The sequence below is a fragment of the Rhinoderma darwinii genome, chromosome 11 (genome assembly GCF_050947455.1).
Source record: "Rhinoderma darwinii isolate aRhiDar2 chromosome 11, aRhiDar2.hap1, whole genome shotgun sequence".
NCBI classification, from domain to species: domain Eukaryota; kingdom Metazoa; phylum Chordata; class Amphibia; order Anura; family Rhinodermatidae; genus Rhinoderma; species Rhinoderma darwinii.
The window spans coordinates 66020714-66042046 of record NC_134697.1 but is presented as its reverse complement, the minus strand read 5'-3'; the positions used below and the strand labels follow the sequence as shown (position 1 = coordinate 66042046).

The window sequence follows — 21333 nt, the reverse complement described above, 5'->3', positions numbered from 1 at the left end:
GCGGCAGCAGCAGGTAAGTTATGTTCGTGTATGTGATGTGTGTATTATGTCCGTGTATGTTCGTGTTATACTGTCTGATTACCACTGTATCTAATCCTCCTACTCTGTGCATTCGCTCAGAAAATGGCGGCACACAGTGTAGGAGGTTTGAAGATTCAACCCCCTTCTTCTCCTGGCACTAGTCAGGATAAAGTAGGGGGGATTGTTTGAGCACACTAGAGCAAGTGTGTCTACTCCAAATTTGCAGCATACAGCAATGAGGTTGCTTTACCACATTGCCAATGCTGCAATTTTTGGAATTGCTCCCTCTAGTGACCAGCACATGGAAATGTTATAAACTAGAATCTAATTTATAATATTTCCTGACTTATGAAAAAATGTAAAAAATTAAAACAATGTGTAATCATTTATATACTGTTTAACTTAAAAAAAAAAATGTGACACATTCCCTTTAACTCTGCTCACCCCTTACTGGCCACTGCTGTCAAAAGTTCATTGGCGTTATCCCCTCTCCTGAACTCCTTCTCCGACTGTAAATGACGGTCTGCAAACATTTTGCGCCCGTTATGGTAATAATCCGGCAGACTCGTTTGTTCCTCTTATGCCACCCACCACCAAAAACTGGCCCGCCCTGAATGCTGTCAATCAAGAGTAAGCGGTCACTCAAAAGTAAGGAGCCGGGGTAAATTCGGAAAGGTTTGAGGAATGAAGATAGGACTCTTTGACAGAAGATATGACTCTTTTAGAGCTCATTCAGACGAGCGTAAAACTCGTCCATGTGCTGTGCGTGAAAGTCACACACAGCACACTGACCCATTGATTTCAATGGGGCCATTCACACATGCAGGAGTTTTCATGCAGCGAGAGTCCGTTGCGTAAATCTAATTGAATGTCCTATATTGGTGTGTTTTTCACACACCTATCGCTCATTGAAGTCAATGGGTGCGTGAAAATCACGCACCGCACACGGATGCACATCCGTGTGCGGTGCGTGATTTACGCATCAATTCTATTGAAAATAATAACAAAAAAAAATGATGTGCTTTGCGAGTGCGTGAATAATGCATGTCCCCCGCAAAGCAAACTGATGCATAACAGACCAGATTCACGCGCGTGAATCTGATACGCTTGTGTGAATGTAGCCTTATTCTAAAAACACTAAAAAAAACTGAATACTAAAAGTACACAGCCGACTTAGAAGATAATTATAGGTTAAAGAAAAGTGATTTTTAACCAGGTATTGCTGGTTTAATAGGTGAAATGCTTTTGACAGGTTCACTTTAAGCACTTTTTATACATGTGTCAATAAGTAGCTATTTAATTTGGTACTAGCAATGCTTGCAGTAAGTGGTATATACCCTGAATTTATGATAATGCCTTTAGGTCTTACTGCTTATTGTGCAGCAAAAATATTTACAAAGAGGGTTTGGTCCCTAATGATCTTTTTTTAACGCTTTTTAATGCGTTTCATGAAAGGCGGAATGAATGAAAAACGGTAATTCTGTCATTGCTTATTTTATTTTTCAGGATGTTCAGGGTTCAAGTTAAATACCATGATAGTTTTATAGTTCAGGGTGTTACGTGGCAATACCAACTATATTTATCTTTTTATAATACAGCATTTAAAAAAATAGTTTTTTTCACTGGAATTTTTTTTTAGAACCTTTATTGATCTATTTTTTGCCTTTTTTTTTTAGTCCCAGTAAGGAACTTCACTATGCGTTCATTTAAACACTTTATTAATGCACTGCAATACTTCTGTGTTGCAGCGTATTATGCCTGTCTGGCTATTCCAAGGGCAGGGCCTAATAGTATTCCAAATAGGCATACCCTGTTGGCAGACCTGGTCACCTCTGTTAGGCTCCTGGGTGCAATGGAAAGCATCGGAAACCCCACGACCGCGTCCTGGGGGTGCCGATCACATGACAGAGGGAGCCCCCTCCCTCTGAAACAAATTAGATGTTGAGGTCCCTATTGACTGAGGCATCTAAGGGGTTAAATGACAAAAATTAAAGCAAGGTAGAGGTCTGTGTCGGGCCCCGTACCTTGCTCCACCCAATCATACTACTGCCCCTTCGGACAGTTAAAAAAAATAATAATGCTCACCTCACCGCTCCTGTTTTCACCTCCATGTCCCCTCAGCGTGGTGTGGCACCACGTACAACGTCCTGATATGCCGGGCACGGTCAGGACTTTGTATTTGATACAGCGCTAATGACGTTGAAGTGCTGCGTCACATATAAGGCCCTGACGCAGCTCAACGTCCAATGAAGCAGTGTTGGAATTCCTTGCGCAGCAGATAGTGCCGCCGTGCAAAAAAACGGAAACATAGCTTCATTTAGGTGAATTGGGCTATACTATAGTTTCGTGAGCCGTTGGGAAAATCCAAATAAGCCCAAGATGAGTAAAAAAGTATTTGTAAACAAATTCCTTTATTTTTATATGTAAATTCCTTTTGCAAGTTATTTGTAAAATGCTATTGAACGGTGAACATATTTATTTTAACTGTTTGTGTAAAATAATTTGCAATTGACTATTTTAAATTATTCATGCAAACGAAATCCTAAAAACAAGTTTCACCTTCAATAAAATGCAAGACACTAAATACATTTTACTTATACTAAAAAAGGTACTGGTGTTAAAATGTAAATAGTCATTTACGGCAAAATATTTCAAATAAGAGCTGTAGAAATTGAAATTTTTCAAACTCAATTACTATTTGATCTATGATATTTTTATTAAATAGCAAATCACTATATAAACTAGAGTCTCTCTTTTTTACATTATATTCTCACAAACTAAGGAGATCCTTCGATAATGTAGGCCCCTGAGTTGTGGTATTGAACAAGTGTTGAAATCCTTAAAACAAATATTTTCGGACAATTGCTTCCCTGGTTTCTAATGAACATGTGGGTCAATTTTTGAATTTTTTTTTAACAAGTACCAAATCTGCTCCTTCTGCTTAGATGCATACAACTAGTCAGGAGGAGCAGATTGAATGTTCAAAAAGAAGAAACTTTAAGGTTTAATAAAAACAAAAACGTACAATGTGAATCCAGGCTTTGGTGCCTTTTTTACTACAATATTTTTTTTATAGAATTTTGAAAATAATTATTTTTAAAAATGAAACCTGCTTTGTCTGTCTATTTGTATGCAACTAAGCAGGAAGATTAGATTTAGTACTTATTAAAAAAAATGACATAATCTGACCGACATGTACATTAGAAACCAAGGAAACAATTGTCGAACAAAATATTTGCAAAGATGCGAGAGCTTTGCGAATAAAGAGGTTTCCAAATTTCTTAGAACTCATACTTTATAAACCAAAAAGTTCATTAGAACACTTCAAAATACTGAGAAAATGTGTTCTTGGAATCAAATTATTATTTAAGACTTCAATATCATGCTAATGTGCGGATTTTATTGCCTTATTGCTGGCCTTGTTTTAAATGCACGTTTCATCTAAGTAGCAATTCTTTTTAGATTTCCCAGTGGTGAATTGCTAATTTGTTTTCCAACATTTCAACCTGGACTGGGACTTTTAATGATCTGGCTGTATAATATATGTTTATCTCAATTTGTGTTTGGTATATAAGTGTCCTCAAGGGACCCCCTAAGCAAAAGCTAATAAATCTGAAATCCTCGTCACAAACCTTGAGGTGGGTAAATCAATTCTACAACTACGATCGGTTTGTCTTTCACAACTGATTTGTATAGTTACATATCTACTTACCATTCCGACATGGGGAAATAGAAATACACACTGCTTGCAGGATAAAATAAAGCCAAATGCAGACCACAATATTCAGGCATGCCATTGAAATATACAAGGACTGTTAGCACAAGCCAGGGGTGACACATGCTCCAGATGTTACAGTAAAAATAAAACGTAAATCGGAAAAAAGCAAACAAGTAATTCCATTTATCAATTTTTCTTTATAGCTCTTCCTTTTAGGAGGCCTTGGGCAGATGATCACAACAAAGCATGGCTTACGGTGATCGAGTTTATTTCTAAATATTCTTAAAAAGACATGTCAATGTAGCAGAGTGGAGGTACCTCAACAACCATCCATGTTATTGAGGATATTCACAAGCTCACGAACTTAAAAGGTGTTGCCTTCCCAATGAGCCAGAATGGAAAGTTGCTGCTCTTTGAGAGCCGCTTCCGCTCTGAAGGCCCAACCAAGCGACTGCTGCCGGTGAAATAAATGGCCAGACGCGTGTTCTTTCAGTGATGAAAGCTGATCGCCAGGTTAGAGAAGCCAGACCCACGGCAACCAGCTGATCATCGCCATGATTTCTATTTAAAAAGAGATAGTCTGTAAAAAATAAAAAAAAAACCTTTAAGGGGCTGTTTACATCAAGTTTTTGGCCTTTGCTTATATATACCTGGAAAAGCTTCCGGCGTATACGTTAAATGTAGGCTGTGACGGTTGCCTAACAGTGGTACCCATCACCCACATGCTATAATGGTATCATTTTAACGGATACGTCATGAACTCTCATGACCCTTTTCATGACGCAATAGTTAAACGGATACCAATATACTCTATGGGTGATGAATGCTACTGGTAGGCATCTGTTTAACATACCTGTCGCCCATAGTCTATAATGGTATCTGTTAAACATGACCCTTTTCAAGACATATCCGTTAAAAAGATACCAATATACCCTATAGGTGATAAATGCCACTGATACAGCTATAACGCCATCCATTTAACCCCAAAACCCTTTCAGGACCAGACTAATTTTCATGCTTTTGTTTTTTCCTCCCTGCCTTCAAAAAGTCATAACTATTATTTTTTCATTGAGACAGCCATATGAGGGCTTGATTTTTATGGGACAAGTTGTACTTTCTAATGGTACTATTTAATATTATGTGCGATGTACTGGGAAAATGGAAAAAACACTTCAGAATGGGGTGGAATTGGAAAAAGCAGAAGTGCCGCCATTTTCTTATGGGTTTCTTTTTTACGGTGTTCAATGTACGTTGAAAATGACATTAGCTTGATTCTGCGGGTCAGTGCAATCATGGGGATAAGAACTTTATAGAGTTATTGTTATGTTTTAGTACCTTTAACCGGTTCAGAACCACGCTATTTTGATCCTTCAGGAACAGACACCGTTTAGCCCTTTATAGCACTCGTTCGTTAAACGGCTATAACTTTTTTATTTTTTGGGCTAGCAACGTGATTTTTGTGTTTTTTCCGTAGACAATGCAGGTTTCTTTTTTTTTATCATTTTTATACACATCCTTTTTGCTATTTTAGAATTTTTAGGCTTAAAAGTTTGAAAATGATAGTTAAACAAGCTTTTTTACTTTTTAGCTATTTCTTTCTGGTAAGAACATAGTTTTACCCTAAAATAGACCTTTCAATTTACGGTAGATCGTCCTTGTCTACCGGAAATTTTAATATATGTCTATTTTAGGGTAACTGGCTCAGGGCTAGCAATGGGACAATGATTGGGGAGAGTTTTTTTTGGGGGGGGGGGGGGTATTTTGTGTGTATTATTATTAATTATTTTTTTTGCACTTTGCTTTACTTTTATTTTTTTATTACTATGGTCTGTCCCTCAAAGGTCAGAAAAGACCTTTTGGGTACTTTTTTTTTCTTCTTTCTTTTACACCATGTTTTTCCACTGTAACTGGGGCTGCCACAGTTACAGGGGAAATCAAGCCTCTTATAGTGACTATTGTCACTAATAGGGCTGTGCTGCGTCTAGTAAGACCTAGCAGCAGTCTGCCACTAACGGCATCCCGGCGATCATGTGACTAGTCACACGATCACAGGGACCAATAGTGGCAGCGGCACTGCCTATAGTCATATACACAGCGCTCAATGAGTGCTGTGTAGAAGAGATCAGAGAAGATAGAAGCAGCAAAAGCTGCTTCTATCCTCTCCTCAGGGTCCCTGGCAGTCACTGACTGGCATAGACCCGACATTCAGCTAAAGCTAAATGCCGTAAATAGTCTATGGCGTGTGTTTTAAAGGACCCTGACCGCTGGCCGTAAATACACAGCCAGCGGTCGGGAACCGGTTAAAAAAAATGTAACGGTTTGAAAGAAACCAAACATTTTTTGCATCGCCACATTGTGACCCCCATAACTTTTTTATATTTGTAAGCAGTGTTCCCTATAAGGTGGGCGGCCGCGTACCTTCCACGGTCCGCCAGCTCACTAAAGTTTAAAGCCTGCGCACTGTCACGGGTGGTTGCAGTGGTGTCGCTAGCACCGGAGGGGTTCCGGTGCTAGTGACAGCCACATTCACTTGTATGTGCGTACTCGGGTAGCACATACAAATGAATACTATAGGCTGCAGGCCACCTTAAGTCTGCAGGCTATAAGGTGCTAGGAGTCGCGCAGGCCCGCGTGAGGACGTCACATCACGCTGGTGTGCGCATGAGTCGCGCCGGAGAGGCAGTGTAGCACTCTGTCTATCACGGGAACGGAGCAAGGTAAGTACAATCTTTATTTTTTTTTAAGGAGCTGTGTTGGAGGGGGTCTGTGTAGCGCTATATACAAGGGGAGGAGTGGGGCTGTGTAGCGCTATATACTAGGGGGGTATTACTGTGTAACACAATATACACAAGGGGCTGTGTAGCACTATATACAGGGGGGAATTGCTGTGTAGTGCTATATACAAGGGGAGGGGGGCTGTGTAGCGCTATATACAAGGGGAAGGGGGCTGTGCAGCGCTATATACACAAGGGGAGGAGGGGGCTGTACAGCGCTATATACACAAGGGGAGGAGGGGGCTGTGTAGCGCTATATACAAGGGGAGAGGGGCTGTGTAGCGCTAAATACAAGGGGAGAGGGGGGCTGTGTAGCGCTAAATACAAGGGGGGAGGGGGGCTGTGTAGTGCTATATACATGGTGAGGGGACGGCTGTGTAGCACTATATACAAGGGAAGAGGGTGGTTCTGTAGCACTATATACACACAAGGGGAGAGGGGGATGTGTAGAACTATATACACACACAAGGGGAGAGGGGGGCAATGTGGCACTATCTACGGGGGGGGGGGACGGGACTGTGTGGCACTATATACCGAGGGGGGGGCGGGACTGTGTGGCACTATATACCGAGGGGGGGCGGGACTGTGTGGCACTATATACCGAGGGGGGGCTGTGTGGCACTATAGAGCGGGGGGGCTGTGTGGCACTATATAGCAGGGGGGTGGGTCTGTGTGGCAGGACCTACAGGGGGGGTCTGTGTGGCAGGACCTACAGGGGGGGTCTGTGTGGCAGGACCTACAGGGGGGGTCTGTGTGGCAGGACCTACAGGGGGGGGGTCTGTGTGGCAGGACCTACAGGGGGGGGTCTGTGTGGCAGGACCTACAGGGGGGGGTCTGTGTGGCAGGAATTACAGGGGGGGTCTGTGTGGCAGGACCTACAGGGGGGGGTCTGTGTGGCAGGACCTACAGGGGGGGGGGTCTGTGTGGCAGGACCTACAGGGGGGGGGTCTGTGTGGCAGGACCTACAGGGGGGGGGGTCTGTGTGGCAGGACCTACAGGGGGGGGGGTCTGTGTGGCAGGACCTACAGGGGGGGGGGTCTGTGTGGCAGGACCTACAGGGGGGGGGTCTGTGTGGCAGGACCTACAGGGGAGGTCTGTGTGGCAGGACCTACAGGGGGGGGGTCTGTGTGGCAGGACCTATAAGGGGGGGTCTGTGTGGCAGGACCCACAGGGGGGGGTCTGTGTGGCAGGACCTACAGGGGGGGTCTGTGTGGCAGGACCTACAGGGGGGGGTCTGTGTGGCAGGACCTACAGGGGGGGGGTCTGTGTGGCAGGACCTACAGGGGGGGTCTGTGTGGCAGGGCCTACAGGGGGGAGGTCTGTGTGGCAGGACCTACAGGGGGGAGGTTTGTGTGGCAGGACCTACAGGGGGGGAGGTCTGTGTGGCAGGACCTACAGGAGGGGGGGGTCTGTGTGGCAGGACCTACAGGAGGGGGGGGTCTGTGTGGCAGGACCTACAGGAGGGGGGGTCTGTGTGGCAGGACCTACAGGAGGGGGGGTCTGTGTGGCAGGACCTACAGGAGGGGGGGTCTGTGTGGCAGGACCTACAGGAGGGGGGGTCTGTGTGGCAGGACCTACAGGAGGGGGGGGTCTGTGTGGCAGGACCTACAGGAGGGGGGGTCTGTGTGGCAGGACCTACAGGAGGGGGGGTCTGTGTGGCAGGACCTACATGAGGGGGGGGGGTCTGTGTGGCAGGACCTACAGGAGGGGGGGGTCTGTGTGGCAGGACCTACAGGAGGGGGGGGTCTGTGTGGCAGGACCTACAGGGTGGGGGGGGAGGTCTGTGTGGCAGGATCTACAGGGGCGGGGAGGTCTGTGTGGCAGGATCGACAGGGGGTCTGTGTGAAAAAAAAAAACTGTGATTCTGCCATTTTGACCTTTATTCCCGCTAAGACGTTAATTTATTGGATATGGGATCTCTCATGTTTATGTTTATTTTTATATGTGATCTAGGGAAAGGGAGGTGATTTTAATTTTTATATAAACTTTTTTAAAAATTTTTTTTTTTACTTTTATTTATCCCTCCTAGGGAGCTTGAACCTGTGATCATTAGATCGTTTATGCCATAGACTGCAATATCACAATATTGAAGTCTATGGCAAAATTAGTGCACTGCTATTGGGACCTGCTACAGGCAGGTCTCAATAGAAATCTTACTAAAGCAGGGCAGGGAGCGTTCAAAAGGCTCCCAGCTGTAAGAGGAATACATCAGCTACAACGATTTCGCCGGCCGGCCCAAATTGTAATGGGCGGTAAAAAACCCTCAAATGCTGGTATTCACATTGGACACCGGCATCTGAGGGGTTAAATGCTTGCGATCAGAAATTTTTCTGATCGCAAGCATTGCCGCTGGGTCCCTGCTGTGTAACACGTCTATGGCGCCCTCTCTGCTTCTGGGAAGGCACCATCTTTAAATACCCTTTCCCGATGTAAATAGGCATATTAGCGAGAGGAAAGGGTTAATACAGAAGTTTTTTTTAAACCAATTTTTAAGTTTTTCCATCGTCGCATTCAAAGAGCTATAACTTTTTTTTATTTTTCTGTCGACATAGCTGTATAAGGACTTGTTTTTTGCCAGGCAAGCTGTATTTTTTAATAGCACCATTTTGGGGTACATATAATATATGGATTAACTTTTATTAACTTTTTTAGGGGTAATGGAAAAAAAAAACCAGAAATTTCACCATTCTTTTTTGCATCTTAAATTTGCACCGTTTACGATGTGGTATAAATAACATAACTTTATTCAGCGGCGATACCAAATTTATATTGTTTTTACTGTGTAAAAGTAGTTACTTTTTTTTCAAAAGTATTTGTTTTTGTGTTGCCAAATTTTAAGAACCATAACTTTTTTATTTTTCTGCTGATATAGCTGAATGAGGACATATTTTTTTTTTTTGCATGACTTGTAGTTTTTAGTGGTACCATTTTGGAGTACATTCAACTTTTTGATCGCTTTTTATAAAATTATTTTGAAGACAGGATAAACAGAAATTCTAGCATTGTTTTTTATTTGATTTTTTTTACAGGGTTCAACATGCAGGTTAAATAATGTAATCATTTTATAGTTGGGGTTGTGACAGATGTAGCGATGCTAAATATGTGTAACTTCTTTTTTTTTAAATTGTTTTTCATAAAGCTTTGTTTAAGTTGGTTTTTCATTTTTATTCGCCACATCTAAGGGGTTAAACGAACGGGATCGATGCAGATTTAGGTTCCGCACGCTGCAGGTCTCCTCTGGTAGCGGAGAGCAGGGAGCTTTTACTCCTCCTGGCGGTCCTGCTTTAGGGTATGTGCACACACACTAATTACGTCCGTAATTGACGGAAGTATTTCGGCCGCAAGTCCCGGATCGAACACAGTGCAAGGAGCCGGGCTCCTAGCATCATACTTATGTACAATGCTAGAAGTCCCTGCCACGCTGCAGGACAACTGTCTCGTACTGTAAACATGATTATACTACGGGACAGTTGTCCTGCAGCAAGGCAGGGACTCCTAGCGTCGTACATAAGTATGATGCTAGGAGCCCGGCTCCCTGCACTGTGTTCGGTCCGGGACTTGCGGCCGAAATACGTCCGTCAATTACGGACGTAATTAGTGTGTGTGCACATACCCTTAGCTGTAAAAAGGCTACTGCATCAGAATAAAGCCTGTTAGTGACCTCCGTAAAAACACCTACGGGCGGTCACCATCGGGTTAATGAATTAAAGTTATTGTAAAGCTCATGACGTATCCATTTAACTGTGATGGATCAGTCACCCATAGGCTACCATATTAAAAAAATGTCTACATTTAAGGTACACTTTTTTCACTGAACTCCATGGAATGTAATAGCATAGTCTACCACACTATTACATACCTTTTTTATTTTTGCGGTATACGAACGCATAACGGCCAGACAATGCGTTTGATAATGCAGGCCTATGGACACATTTAGCATGTAAGTTGGGAGCTTTCCTGACGTACCCGCTAAAGGTAAACAAAAAACATGATGTGAACAGCTCCTTAGGATGGGTTCACATGTCGCGAATTTGTCGGAGATCTTACCGTTTTGCATTGCAATGGGTAAAATCCGCAATGAAAATCTGTGACGTGCGAACTTATGTGTATATTAGGCAAAAAAGCGAATGTCTAACCTACCAGCAAAATTACAACTTGGGGCAGCATTGCGAGAGTAGAGATGTACAGACCATATATTTGAAAACATAGTAGGCTACCTTAATTTTTAAAGTTTAAAGGGGTTTTCCAGCCACTAAAAATTGATTGCTTATCCTCAGGATAGGCCATCAATAACTAATGGGTCGGGGTCTGACTTTCGGGACCCCCGCCGATCAGATGTTATGAAGGGGCCCATTCACTTCAATGGGAGAAATGTCTGCAATACCTGTGAATTGCTGCTAAATGTGTCGACGACTCACAGTGAGCAAAAAGAAATGAAGGGAAAGCAGCGCTCGTACGAGCACTGCGGCCCCTTCAAAGCAGCTGATCGGTGGGGGTCTAGAAAATCGGACCCTGACCCATCAGCTATTGATGACCTATCCTGAAGGTAAGCCATACATTTTTAGAGGCTGGAAAACCACTTTAATTTTCTTCTCTTCTTCTACTTCCCTAGCATGACTGACCACCTCTGCTTCTAATGCACTACAGAAATAATGATAGTCCATGTAGTAGCATAGTGACCATCAGCAAAGGGATGTTTTATGTCTTTGCATGGGAAAATAAATGCAGGGAATTATTTTATTAAAATAGGAAGTCAGAAAGTTTGCATAAATTATCTCCTTGATGAGAAGTCAGTATGAAGGACTAAGAGAATTCAGATTGTGAAATTAAGGTAATATTATCTTGTGGTCATACACCGGAATCTGTACATGACAAACAGTATTATTTTACAGGAGTTTTCCGATATTATGGAAGTAAAGGTTATACTATGGCTAAAAAAAAAAATTAGGCAACTTTTTAATACATTGTATTTGAACATTTTTGAAGATATGTACTTGCAGTCAGTGAATGGAAACCTTATTGAACAATGATTACGCATTATTATATATAACTGGTAAAAACCCCTTTAAACGAATACTGCTTGCAGGCATATGGAAATGCCAAATTGTATTATTATATTGGGAATTATTTCAGGCCAAAGAAAAGGAAGAGCGATATTAGAAAAGTAACAAACCGAGAATAAAATGGCTAGGAAGGTCTGGGCAAGTGATGGCTATGAAACCTCTGTAAAGCTTTATGCACTTCTTTAGCTGGAGTGAACAAAGCACTTTTGTTAAAGCAGGCTGGTGTGTGTCTGTACGCCATTCATCATTTGGGCAGGGATGCTAGTGAGGAGACGACGCATGCACAGCATATAACAGGCAGACATATAGGGTCAGGAAGGATGAGTGAGAGGAGCACAGACTCACTCTGTCTGCGGTGCGGTGGACCAGTCCGAGGGCTCCCCTGGTATGGGCCCTGCCAGGGAGAGAAGGAGGGAGCAGAATACCCACTCTGTGCAGAAAAAAAAGAGGGTAAATCGGATAATAAAAAGTAGAAAAAGGGGGAGGAAACAGCCAAAATACAGAGCACTGGCTTATAGTCCATTTAAGGGATCAATGTTTTAACAATAACACTTACGATCATTGAAAAAAATATAACAATAGCAGGAGATGAATTCCAGACAAGAATTAGGATACACAACAAATGTAATGTTAAAAGAGCAGCATGCAAACAACAAAAAAATACCTTCAGTTAAAAAAAACAACCCAACACTAGAATAAAAAAGGCTGTTCTCACACAGACCTTAGAGATTCTGTTCTGCCTGTGTGAATGTAGTCTTATTCTTTTTTTTTTTCTTTAAAATAGCAAAGAAATCCATATTGTGAGAATAGAGAGAAGAATAAAGGAATTATATAAAAAGGAACTCCATATGTGTATATATATATGTATATATATATATATATATATATATATATATATATGGGTGCAGTGTTTGCATCAGTACATGTGTCCACAGAAGACCTGTGTATGCAATAAGTGCAAATAGCTGCCTAAATTGAAGTTTTAAACACTGTTCCTCCACAATGCAAAAAAAATATAGAGTGTAAAAATAGATTAAAAAAATAAACTAAGTTCTATATCTGGGAAACCCAAGTGACAACATATGTGTCTGCCATTAAATCTCTCCATTCCTACAAACAGATGAGAATTATTTTAAGGGGGTGATCATTTTAGGGCATATGAAGCAGATCGAGAGAGTCTCACATCTCCTACTGGTCACTGCACACTTCTCTTTCCTGGAAGACTACTGATGTCCATTGACTTTAGTTACATTGTTTCCCAGTCGTTCCCAAGCTATAAACCCCACACGTTACAAAAAGGAGTTGTCTAGAGAAGAAAACACCTGTAACAATTTGACAGAAGAGGTCAATTCAAGGACTTATATTTATGGACAAATGCGCTACTAATGTATATTTAAAAATTGATGTGCTCTGTTCTATGTGATTTAATAATAATAAAGTGCACCTCTAAAATTATCATAAAAAAACGAAGAAAAACTAAACTATTAAACGCTGCCAACTTACACGGTCACGTAAGTCCAGTTTACAGGTTGATAAATACAGTCCTTGGATGATATGTAGCATGGCTATGTTCAGCCAGACCCAAATATTTAGTATGAGCTGATATGTTTGCTATATATTCGCTACAAAATGCATCATATGATTAAAAAAGGAGAAAATCCCATTAGAATTTCAGTTAACAAGTAATTCAACTGCAAAATTTGCTTCTAAGCCAAGTGGTGACAAGAGAATCATTAAATTAATGGCAGACTAAATTGGATTTCAGATATAAGAATATGTACACTTAAATCTTACACAAGCAAATTGGCAGCTTCTATTTCAATTTGTAATATACTATATAGAAAGACAAAAAGAATTGGAACAATCTGCCCCTCTTAGGGCCTGTTCACATCACGTTGCCCTTCCGTTGAGGGGTTTCGTCGGAGGTTTCCGTCTGGTTAAGCCCTCAACGGAAAGGCAAACGGAAACCTTCAGTTTCCTAAGCTTTGTTCTTGATGGAACCATTAGTGCAGTCGACTGCGCTATTTATTCCGATTAAACGACGGAACCCGGTCACAATGGTGACAGGTGAAAACCATTAGCTAGGTTTCAGTCACCATTAAGTTCAATGGTGAGGGAAACGGAAGATGAAATTTCCGTTTTCCTTTCCGCTAAGGGGTTAATCTGGCAGAAACCTCAGACGGAACCCCTCAGCGGAACACAGATGGTGATGTGAACACAGCCTTAATCATCTTTAAAATAAGTCCTCACGGCTACAACCCCATGTTTTTCAAAAGTGGAAACAATCTAGACCACATGACTATAGAAAGAAATAAGCTTCTTCCACAAATGCATAAGGTAGGTCACCATGACCACTAAAATACATAATGCTGTAAAACTGGTGCACAACCACTTTCTCTCTACAGGTTGAGAAAGAATTCACTGCATTATTATCTGCAAAAAAAAAAAGTTATATATCAAAGATTGACTCAATAAAACTTGGCAGCCATGGCTTTTATCACACACTTCCTCTACCTTTCAATATCGATGTCTATAGCATTCTAAGCCTGAACATACAGTACCAGTCAAAAGTTTGGACACACCTTTTCATTCCATGTTTTTTTTTTTTTTTTACATAATTTAGATTCATATTGAAGACATGATAACTATGACGGAACACATATGGAATTAAGCAGTAAACAAAAAAAGTATTCAACAAATCAGAATATGTTTTATATTCTTCAAAGTATCCCCCCTTTGCTTTGATGACCGCTTTGCACCCTCTTGGCATTCTCTCAATCAGCTTCATGAGGTAGTCACCTGGAATGGTTTTCAATTAACATTTATTGCTTGTGAAGAGTTCATTTGTTGAATTTCCATACAGTGTTTAGCCCTACTCCACTACTGTTCTGATCCACATTATGGCAAGAACCACTCAAAAGTAAAGATGGACTGTTGTGTCTCTTTCCTTAGTTAGGACATGAAGGTCAATCCGGAAAATTTTAAGAACTTTGAGGGTATCCTCAAGTGCAGTCATGAAACCATTAGATGCTATGATGAAACTGGCTCTCATGAGTAAAGGAAGACCAAGAGTTACCTCTGCTGCAGAGGAGAAATTCATTAGAGTTCCCCAGCTCAGAAATCTCAGATTAACAGAACTTCAGATTAGAGCCACATAAATGTTTTACTGAGCTCAAATACCAGACACATCTCAACATTAACTATTCAGAGGAGACACTGACAATCAGGACTATATGGTCGAAATGCTGCAAAGAAGCCACTACCAAGAAGGAAGAAACACAAGAAATGGACATTAGACCAGTGGAAATCTGTACTTTGGTCTGAGGAGTCAAAATTTGTGATTTTTGGTTCCAACCGCCTTGTCATTGTGAGACGCAGAAAAGGTGAGCGGATGGTTTCTACATGTGTGGTTCCCACCGTGAAGCATGGAGGAGGAGGAGGTGTGAACAGGGTTCTTTGCTGGCGACACTGTTGGCGATTTATTCTATAGTTAAGAAACAGAACCAGCATGGCTACCAAAGCATTCTGCAACGACATGCCATCCCATCTGGTTTGTGCTTAGTGGGACCATCATGTTTTTCAACAGGACAATGACCCCAAACACACTTTTACGCTATGTAAGGGCTATTTGACCAAGATGGAGAGTAATGGAGTGCTGCGTCAGATGACATGGCCTCCGCAATCACCCGACCTAAACCAAATTGAGATGGTTTGGGACGAGTTAGATCACAGAGTTAAGGAAAAGTATTGAACAAGTTCTCAGCACGTCTGGGAACTCCTTCAAGACAGTTGGCAAACCATTCCAGGTCACTACCTCATGAAGATGATTGAGAGAATGTCGAGAGCGTGCAAAGCCGTCATCACCGCAAAAGAATCTGTGAAGAATCTAAAATATAAAACATATTCTGGTATGTTTAACACTTTTTTTTCTTTTACCAATTAATACCATTTGTGTTCCTTCATAGGTTATGTCTTCAATATCATTGTACAAATGTAGAAAATAAAAAAAATAAACCATGGAAAGAAATGGTGTCTCCAAACTTTTGACAGGTACTGTGTTTTTTTTGTCTTTAATCGATAATTTTGCACACTCACTACTTGGGGCATATATCATGCACTGTATTATCTTGTTTGCTATATAACATTTATATGCTAGTAAAATTAAGTCCTTGAGTTGTCCTCTTCCATTTGTTAAAATTTTGATATAGCCAATTTATTGTTTTATCAGGTCGGGGGAAAGCTGGGTGACAACCTGCCATTACAGCTCCCATAAGGGATGCTATTTATGGAATGTCACTTGAATGACAAATCTGTCTTTCATATAGTTTAATAAATAAAGGGCTGGGAAGATATGCAGGTAATTACATTTTTTGGTGCGTCCGAAAGTGTGCCAATATTCAAATTGTAGTGCAGCTAACAGCAGATTAGTGGTTGGTTAATCGCTGCACAGTATTACGGGTAATTGGCTCAATACCACGCAGCCAATGAAAATAAAACTTCTTTTATCTGCACTCAATGTGAAAATCTTGGCTGCAATGTGTGAATACAGCCAAAGAGCAAACTCTCTCTAAATGTTTCCATAACTACATTTAAACACGTTCTCTGGTTCCTAATTTGCCATCAATCATTACAAAATTGAAAAGGTAAGCCACTTGCTAATATATATTTTACTGCACATTTTACCTGGCATCCGAATCACTGTATTGTTTCATCTCCTATGCATACAGCCATGGTCAGCTGCGATCCTCACTGGACGTAGTAGAAGCAATACATAGTACAGACAACAAATGCCCACTTTCCCCCTAATCTCCTTTTCCATTGGTTTGCAAGCAAAAAGGAATTATGGGAGATATAGACTGGCATTGCCAAGATGCCGGTCAACATATGCCGCCTTCACAGCTGTTGAACAAAGATATAAATAAGGCATAGCTCCTGACCAGTGGTACCGAGAATACGGAAAAATACTAATGGATATGCATTAGCATGTGGCCTAGAATAATTTTTGGAATGATGCAAAAAAAACAAACAAAAAACCAGCGAACCTCTTTATCAAGAATTGGAAAAAAATATCACAAAGTAGAAGGACATTAAAAGTTGCGAATAAGTGCCAAAATGTAAAAACTTCTAAATGAACCACAATTTATAAATTATTGTAAATTATTGTTGTGTAATGCTTAGAAAATGTTCAAAAACACATAAAACAAAATGTTAACAAAAGCAAATTAGTAATAAGGAAAACAGTGACAGCAAAATCATTAAGTGCAGTGATGTTAAGGTGGTACAGCAGTGGTGATGAATGTTAAAATGTGTCTTTCCTATATAAAGTGATCATTGAAAGGCAAAAGTAAGGCGACCTACCCTACAAGAGATTCTTAACAACTGATTACTTGGAGCAGATCTATCTCGGAGCGGTGGAATACTGCAAGTTTGTTCCTAAAGATGTACTTTGTGAACCTCACCACTAGTAGATAAATTGTAGACGGTCAATGACATTAGCTAAAAAAGTCTAATATGTCAAAATAATCTGGCAGATCAGGCAAATGGTGGCTAGTAGATCCAGGCATCACTAGACACCCAAAACGGTGACAATATACAATATACTCGGAGAACGAACCAGCTGTTTAGAAAGTCAAATATTTGAAACCTGATACGCTGCTCCGTTTACTAAAAGTCCCTGCATATTTCGCACCAGGTAAGAATTTGAAAGCAAAGGGGGAAACCGCATCCATGGATAACTACTGCATCTTCTATTCTATCGAGGTGGTCACGGTCATTACATGTGATATGCGAAACAGCCATAATGTTGAAGGAGTGATTGGATCACGGTCATAAAATTGCAGTAAAACGAACATAAAATGCACATTTATCACCTCTTATTACAGAAAGCATCATAGAATAAAAAACCTTACCCATATATATGCAGTTGTGATTCTGTAATCGCTCACAGCAGTGTAAAACACTGATGCAAGCAATTACATTGCCTTCCTTACGGTCACAGACATGCAGTCATATGGCTGCGTGATCACTGGTTTAGCAGATCTGCTGTGGATGTGATGCGCCAAGGACAACGTGGCCACGTGAATATGTCACATGACTGCATGGAGGTGACATCAGAATAACAACAAACCACAGTAAGAAGCGGCATTGCCTCAGCAGACAGCAGATTCATGACATTGCATTTATGGTTATGTACATTTTTTGGTGATATTTTCTGTAAGGAAACACACACTATTTGGACATCAGTATTGGGACACACCGCTTAATCATTGAATTCAGGTGTTCGATTCATTCCTATTGCCACAGGTGTATAAAATCCAGCACCTAGCACTGCAGTCGCCTTCACAAACGTTTGTGAAAGACTGTCGTTCTAAAGAGCTCAGTGAATTTGAGCGGCAGATGCGGTAATGTTATAGAGCGGGGTCGCCGAGTGCTGAGGCACATAGTGCATGAAAGTCGCCAACGCTCTACTGACTCAATAACGGTCATTAACATCTGCACAAAAAATATGTGTCCCGGGAGTCTTATGACGTGGGTTACTATGGCCGAGCAGCTGGAAGCAAGCCGTCATTGAACAAGCACAATGCCTAGTGTCAGATGAAGTGGTGTGAAGCACGCCGCCACTGCACTCTAGAGCAGTGGAAACGTGTTCTGTGGAGTGATGAATCACCATTCTCTATCTGGCCATCTGATTGAAGAGTCTGGGTTTGGCGAATGCCAGGAGCACGTGTTACCTGTCTGACTGCATTGTGCCAACTGTGAAGTTTGGTGGAGAAAGGATAACGCTATGGGGTTATCAAGCGTTGACCTAGGCCACTTCGTTCCAGTTTGGGGGAAGGCCCTTTTCCAGGATGACTGTGCCCCACTGCACAAAGCGAGATCCATAAATGTCCAGTAATGGGCGCAGATGTTTCTTATTGGAGGCTGAAGGAGTCTCCAGAGGGTATTATTTAATCTGTGGATGTCCTGGATGTCCAAGGAAAAAAGCACATGTGCAGATTACCATGGACACACCTCATCACACGACACTCCATCTCATGCCATTTTGTGGACGAAGCAGCGTGTGACGAGGAGGAAGGCCCCTCTGTAACTAGGGGGGCATGGCTTGCCGTACAAAGGAAACAATGCAGAACTTGTAATGAATGTATATTAGTAAGTTGTCTATATTCCTGCCTCACACACATTTATTAATACATATAAAGTGGCCAACCCCGTTAATATATTTATATTGGTGCTTTATTAACAGTAGTTAAATATAATGACCTCTTAAAAACTGATATACATCCTATTACATAGTTTAGATATGTTTAGTATTGTAATCTTTTTACCAAATACAGTGGATATAAAAAGTCTACACACCCCTGTTAAAATGCCAGGTTTTGTCATGTTACAAAGTCAGTACAAGATGAATTATTTCAGAACTTTTTCTGCCTTTAATGTGACCCATAATCTGTAAAATTCCATTGAAAAACAAACTGAAATAATTTAGAGGGGAAAAACAAAAATAATAAAACAACAATAATGTGGTTGCATAAGTGTGAACACCCTCTTATAATTAGTGATGTGGTTGTGTTCAGAATTAGCCGATCACATTCAAACTCATGTTAAATAGTAGTCAGTACACAGCTGCCACTATTTAACGTGATTCTTGGCAACCCCATATAAAGTTCAGTTGTTCTATTAGGATTTTCCTGACATTTTCTTTGTTGCATGTGACAGCAAAAGCCATGGTCCGTAAAGAGCTTACAACACATCAAAGGGATCTGATTGTTGAAAGGCATCAGTCAGGAGAAGGGTACCAAAGAATTTCCAAGGCATTAGATATAACATGGAACACAGTGAAGACGGTCTTTAAGAAGTGGATTACATTTGGCACCCCAGTGACATTACCGAGGACTGGACGTCCTTCAAAACTTGATGAAAAGAAAAGACAAAAATTGGTCCAGGAGGCTACCAAGAGGCCTACAGCAACATTAAAGGAGCTGCAGGACTTTCTGGCAACTACTGGTTTTGTAGTACATGTGACAACAATCTCCCCTATTCTTCATATATTTGGGAATTCTGGTAGGGTGGCAAGACGGAAGCCTTTTCTAACAAAGAAAAACATCCAAGCCCGGCTATGTTTTGCAAAGATCTACATAAAGTGTGCCAAAAGCATATGGGAAAATGTCTTATGGTCTGATGAGACCAAGGCTGAACTTTTTGGCCATAATTTCAAAAGGTATGTTTGGCGCAAAGCCAACACTGCACATCACCAAAAGAACACCATACCCACAGTGAAGCATGGTGGTGGCAGCTTTATGCTTTGGGGCTGTTTTTCTGAAGCTGGAACTGAGGCTTTAGTTAAGGTGGAGGGAATTATGAACAGTTCCAAATATCAGGCAAAATTGGCAAAAAACCTACAGGCCTCTGCTAAAAAGCTGAAGATGAATTTCACCTTTCAGCTTGACAATTACCCAAAGCATACCTCCAAATCAACAAAAGAATGGCTTCATCAGAAGATGATCAAAGTTTGGAATGGCCCAGCCAGAGCCCAGACCTAAATCCCATTGAAAATCTGTGGGGTGACCTAAGAGGGCTGTACACAGGAGATGCCCTCCAATCTGACAGATTTGGAGCTTTTGCAAGGAAGAGTGGGCAACAAATGCCAAGTAAAGATGTGCCATGCTGATGGACTTCTACCCAAAAAGACTGAATGCTGTCATAAAGTCAAAGGATAATTCAACAAAGTATTAGTTTAAGGGTGTGAATATTTATGCAACCACTTTATTTTTGTTATTTATTTTTCCACCCTAAGGCTATGTTCACACGGGGTCTTTTGCCGAGTTTTTTGACGCGGAAACCGCGTCGCAAAACTCGGCAGAAACGGCCCGAGAACGCCTCCCATTGATTTCAATGGGAGGCGTCGGCGTCTTTTTCCCGCGAGCAGTAAAACTGCCTCGCGGGAAAAAGAAGCAACATGCCCTATCTTCGGGCGCTTCCGCGTCCGACCTTCCATTGACTTCAATGGGAGGCAGGAGAAAGCGTGTTTTATGCCCGCGGCGCTCAATGGCCGCGGGCGAAAAACGGCGCGATAATTGCTATTCACACGGAGTATTTTGGGGGAGGAATATCTGCCTCAAAATTCCGTTTGGAGCTTTGAGGCAGATATTCCTCCCCCAAAATACTCCGTGTGAACATAGCCTTAGGCTGGGTTTACACAGAGTTTTTTGCAGGCGGAAAATCTGCCTCAAAATTCCGCTTGGAATTTTGAGGCAGATTTTGCTCTGCCTGCACGCTGATTTTTGCAGCGTTTTTCGCCTGCGGCCATTGAGTGCTGCGGGCAAAACACACTGCGAAATACACTTTCTCTACCTCCCATTGATGTCAATGGGAGGTCAGAGGCGTAAACGCCCGAAGATAGGGTATGTCCCTTCTTTTTCCCGCTCGCTGGGAAAAAAACGCCTCCGCCTCCAATTGAAATCAATGAGGCATTTTCGGCCGTTTTCCAACGTGGTTTTCGCGTCAAAAACCTCAGTGCGAACTCCCCCTAAAAGAGTTCACTTTGTTTTTGAATACAATTGTACAGATTATAGGTGACATCATTAAAGGTGGAAAAAGTTCTGAAATGATTCGTCTTGGACTGATTTTGTAACGTGACAAAACCAGACATGTTAAGAGGGGTGTGTACACTTTTTATATCCACTGTACATTTACATAAAACTCGGTCACATCAAAGAGTAATTACAAGTGGCTGAGGGGGGACTACAACAAATTCTTC

At 41.6% G+C, this 21333-nt stretch overlaps 1 protein-coding gene across 7 annotated transcripts in view; it reads right to left on the bottom strand.

Annotated features, from left to right (window-relative positions):
- CCSER2 (coiled-coil serine rich protein 2) overlaps nt 1–21333 on the bottom strand; it is a 157833-nt gene that overhangs the window by 19844 nt on the left and 116656 nt on the right. For 2 of the 7 annotated variants that reach the window (XM_075841702.1, XM_075841703.1), the window contains exon 10: nt 11922–12006. The exons of 4 other annotated variants lie outside the window; for them this stretch is intronic. In XM_075841702.1, coding sequence (XP_075697817.1) covers nt 11922–12006 — 85 coding nt within the window. Of the gene's footprint in view, nt 1–4045; nt 4320–11921; nt 12007–21333 lie in introns of those variants that run through there. One more of the 7 variants, XM_075841704.1, reaches the window with a different exon arrangement.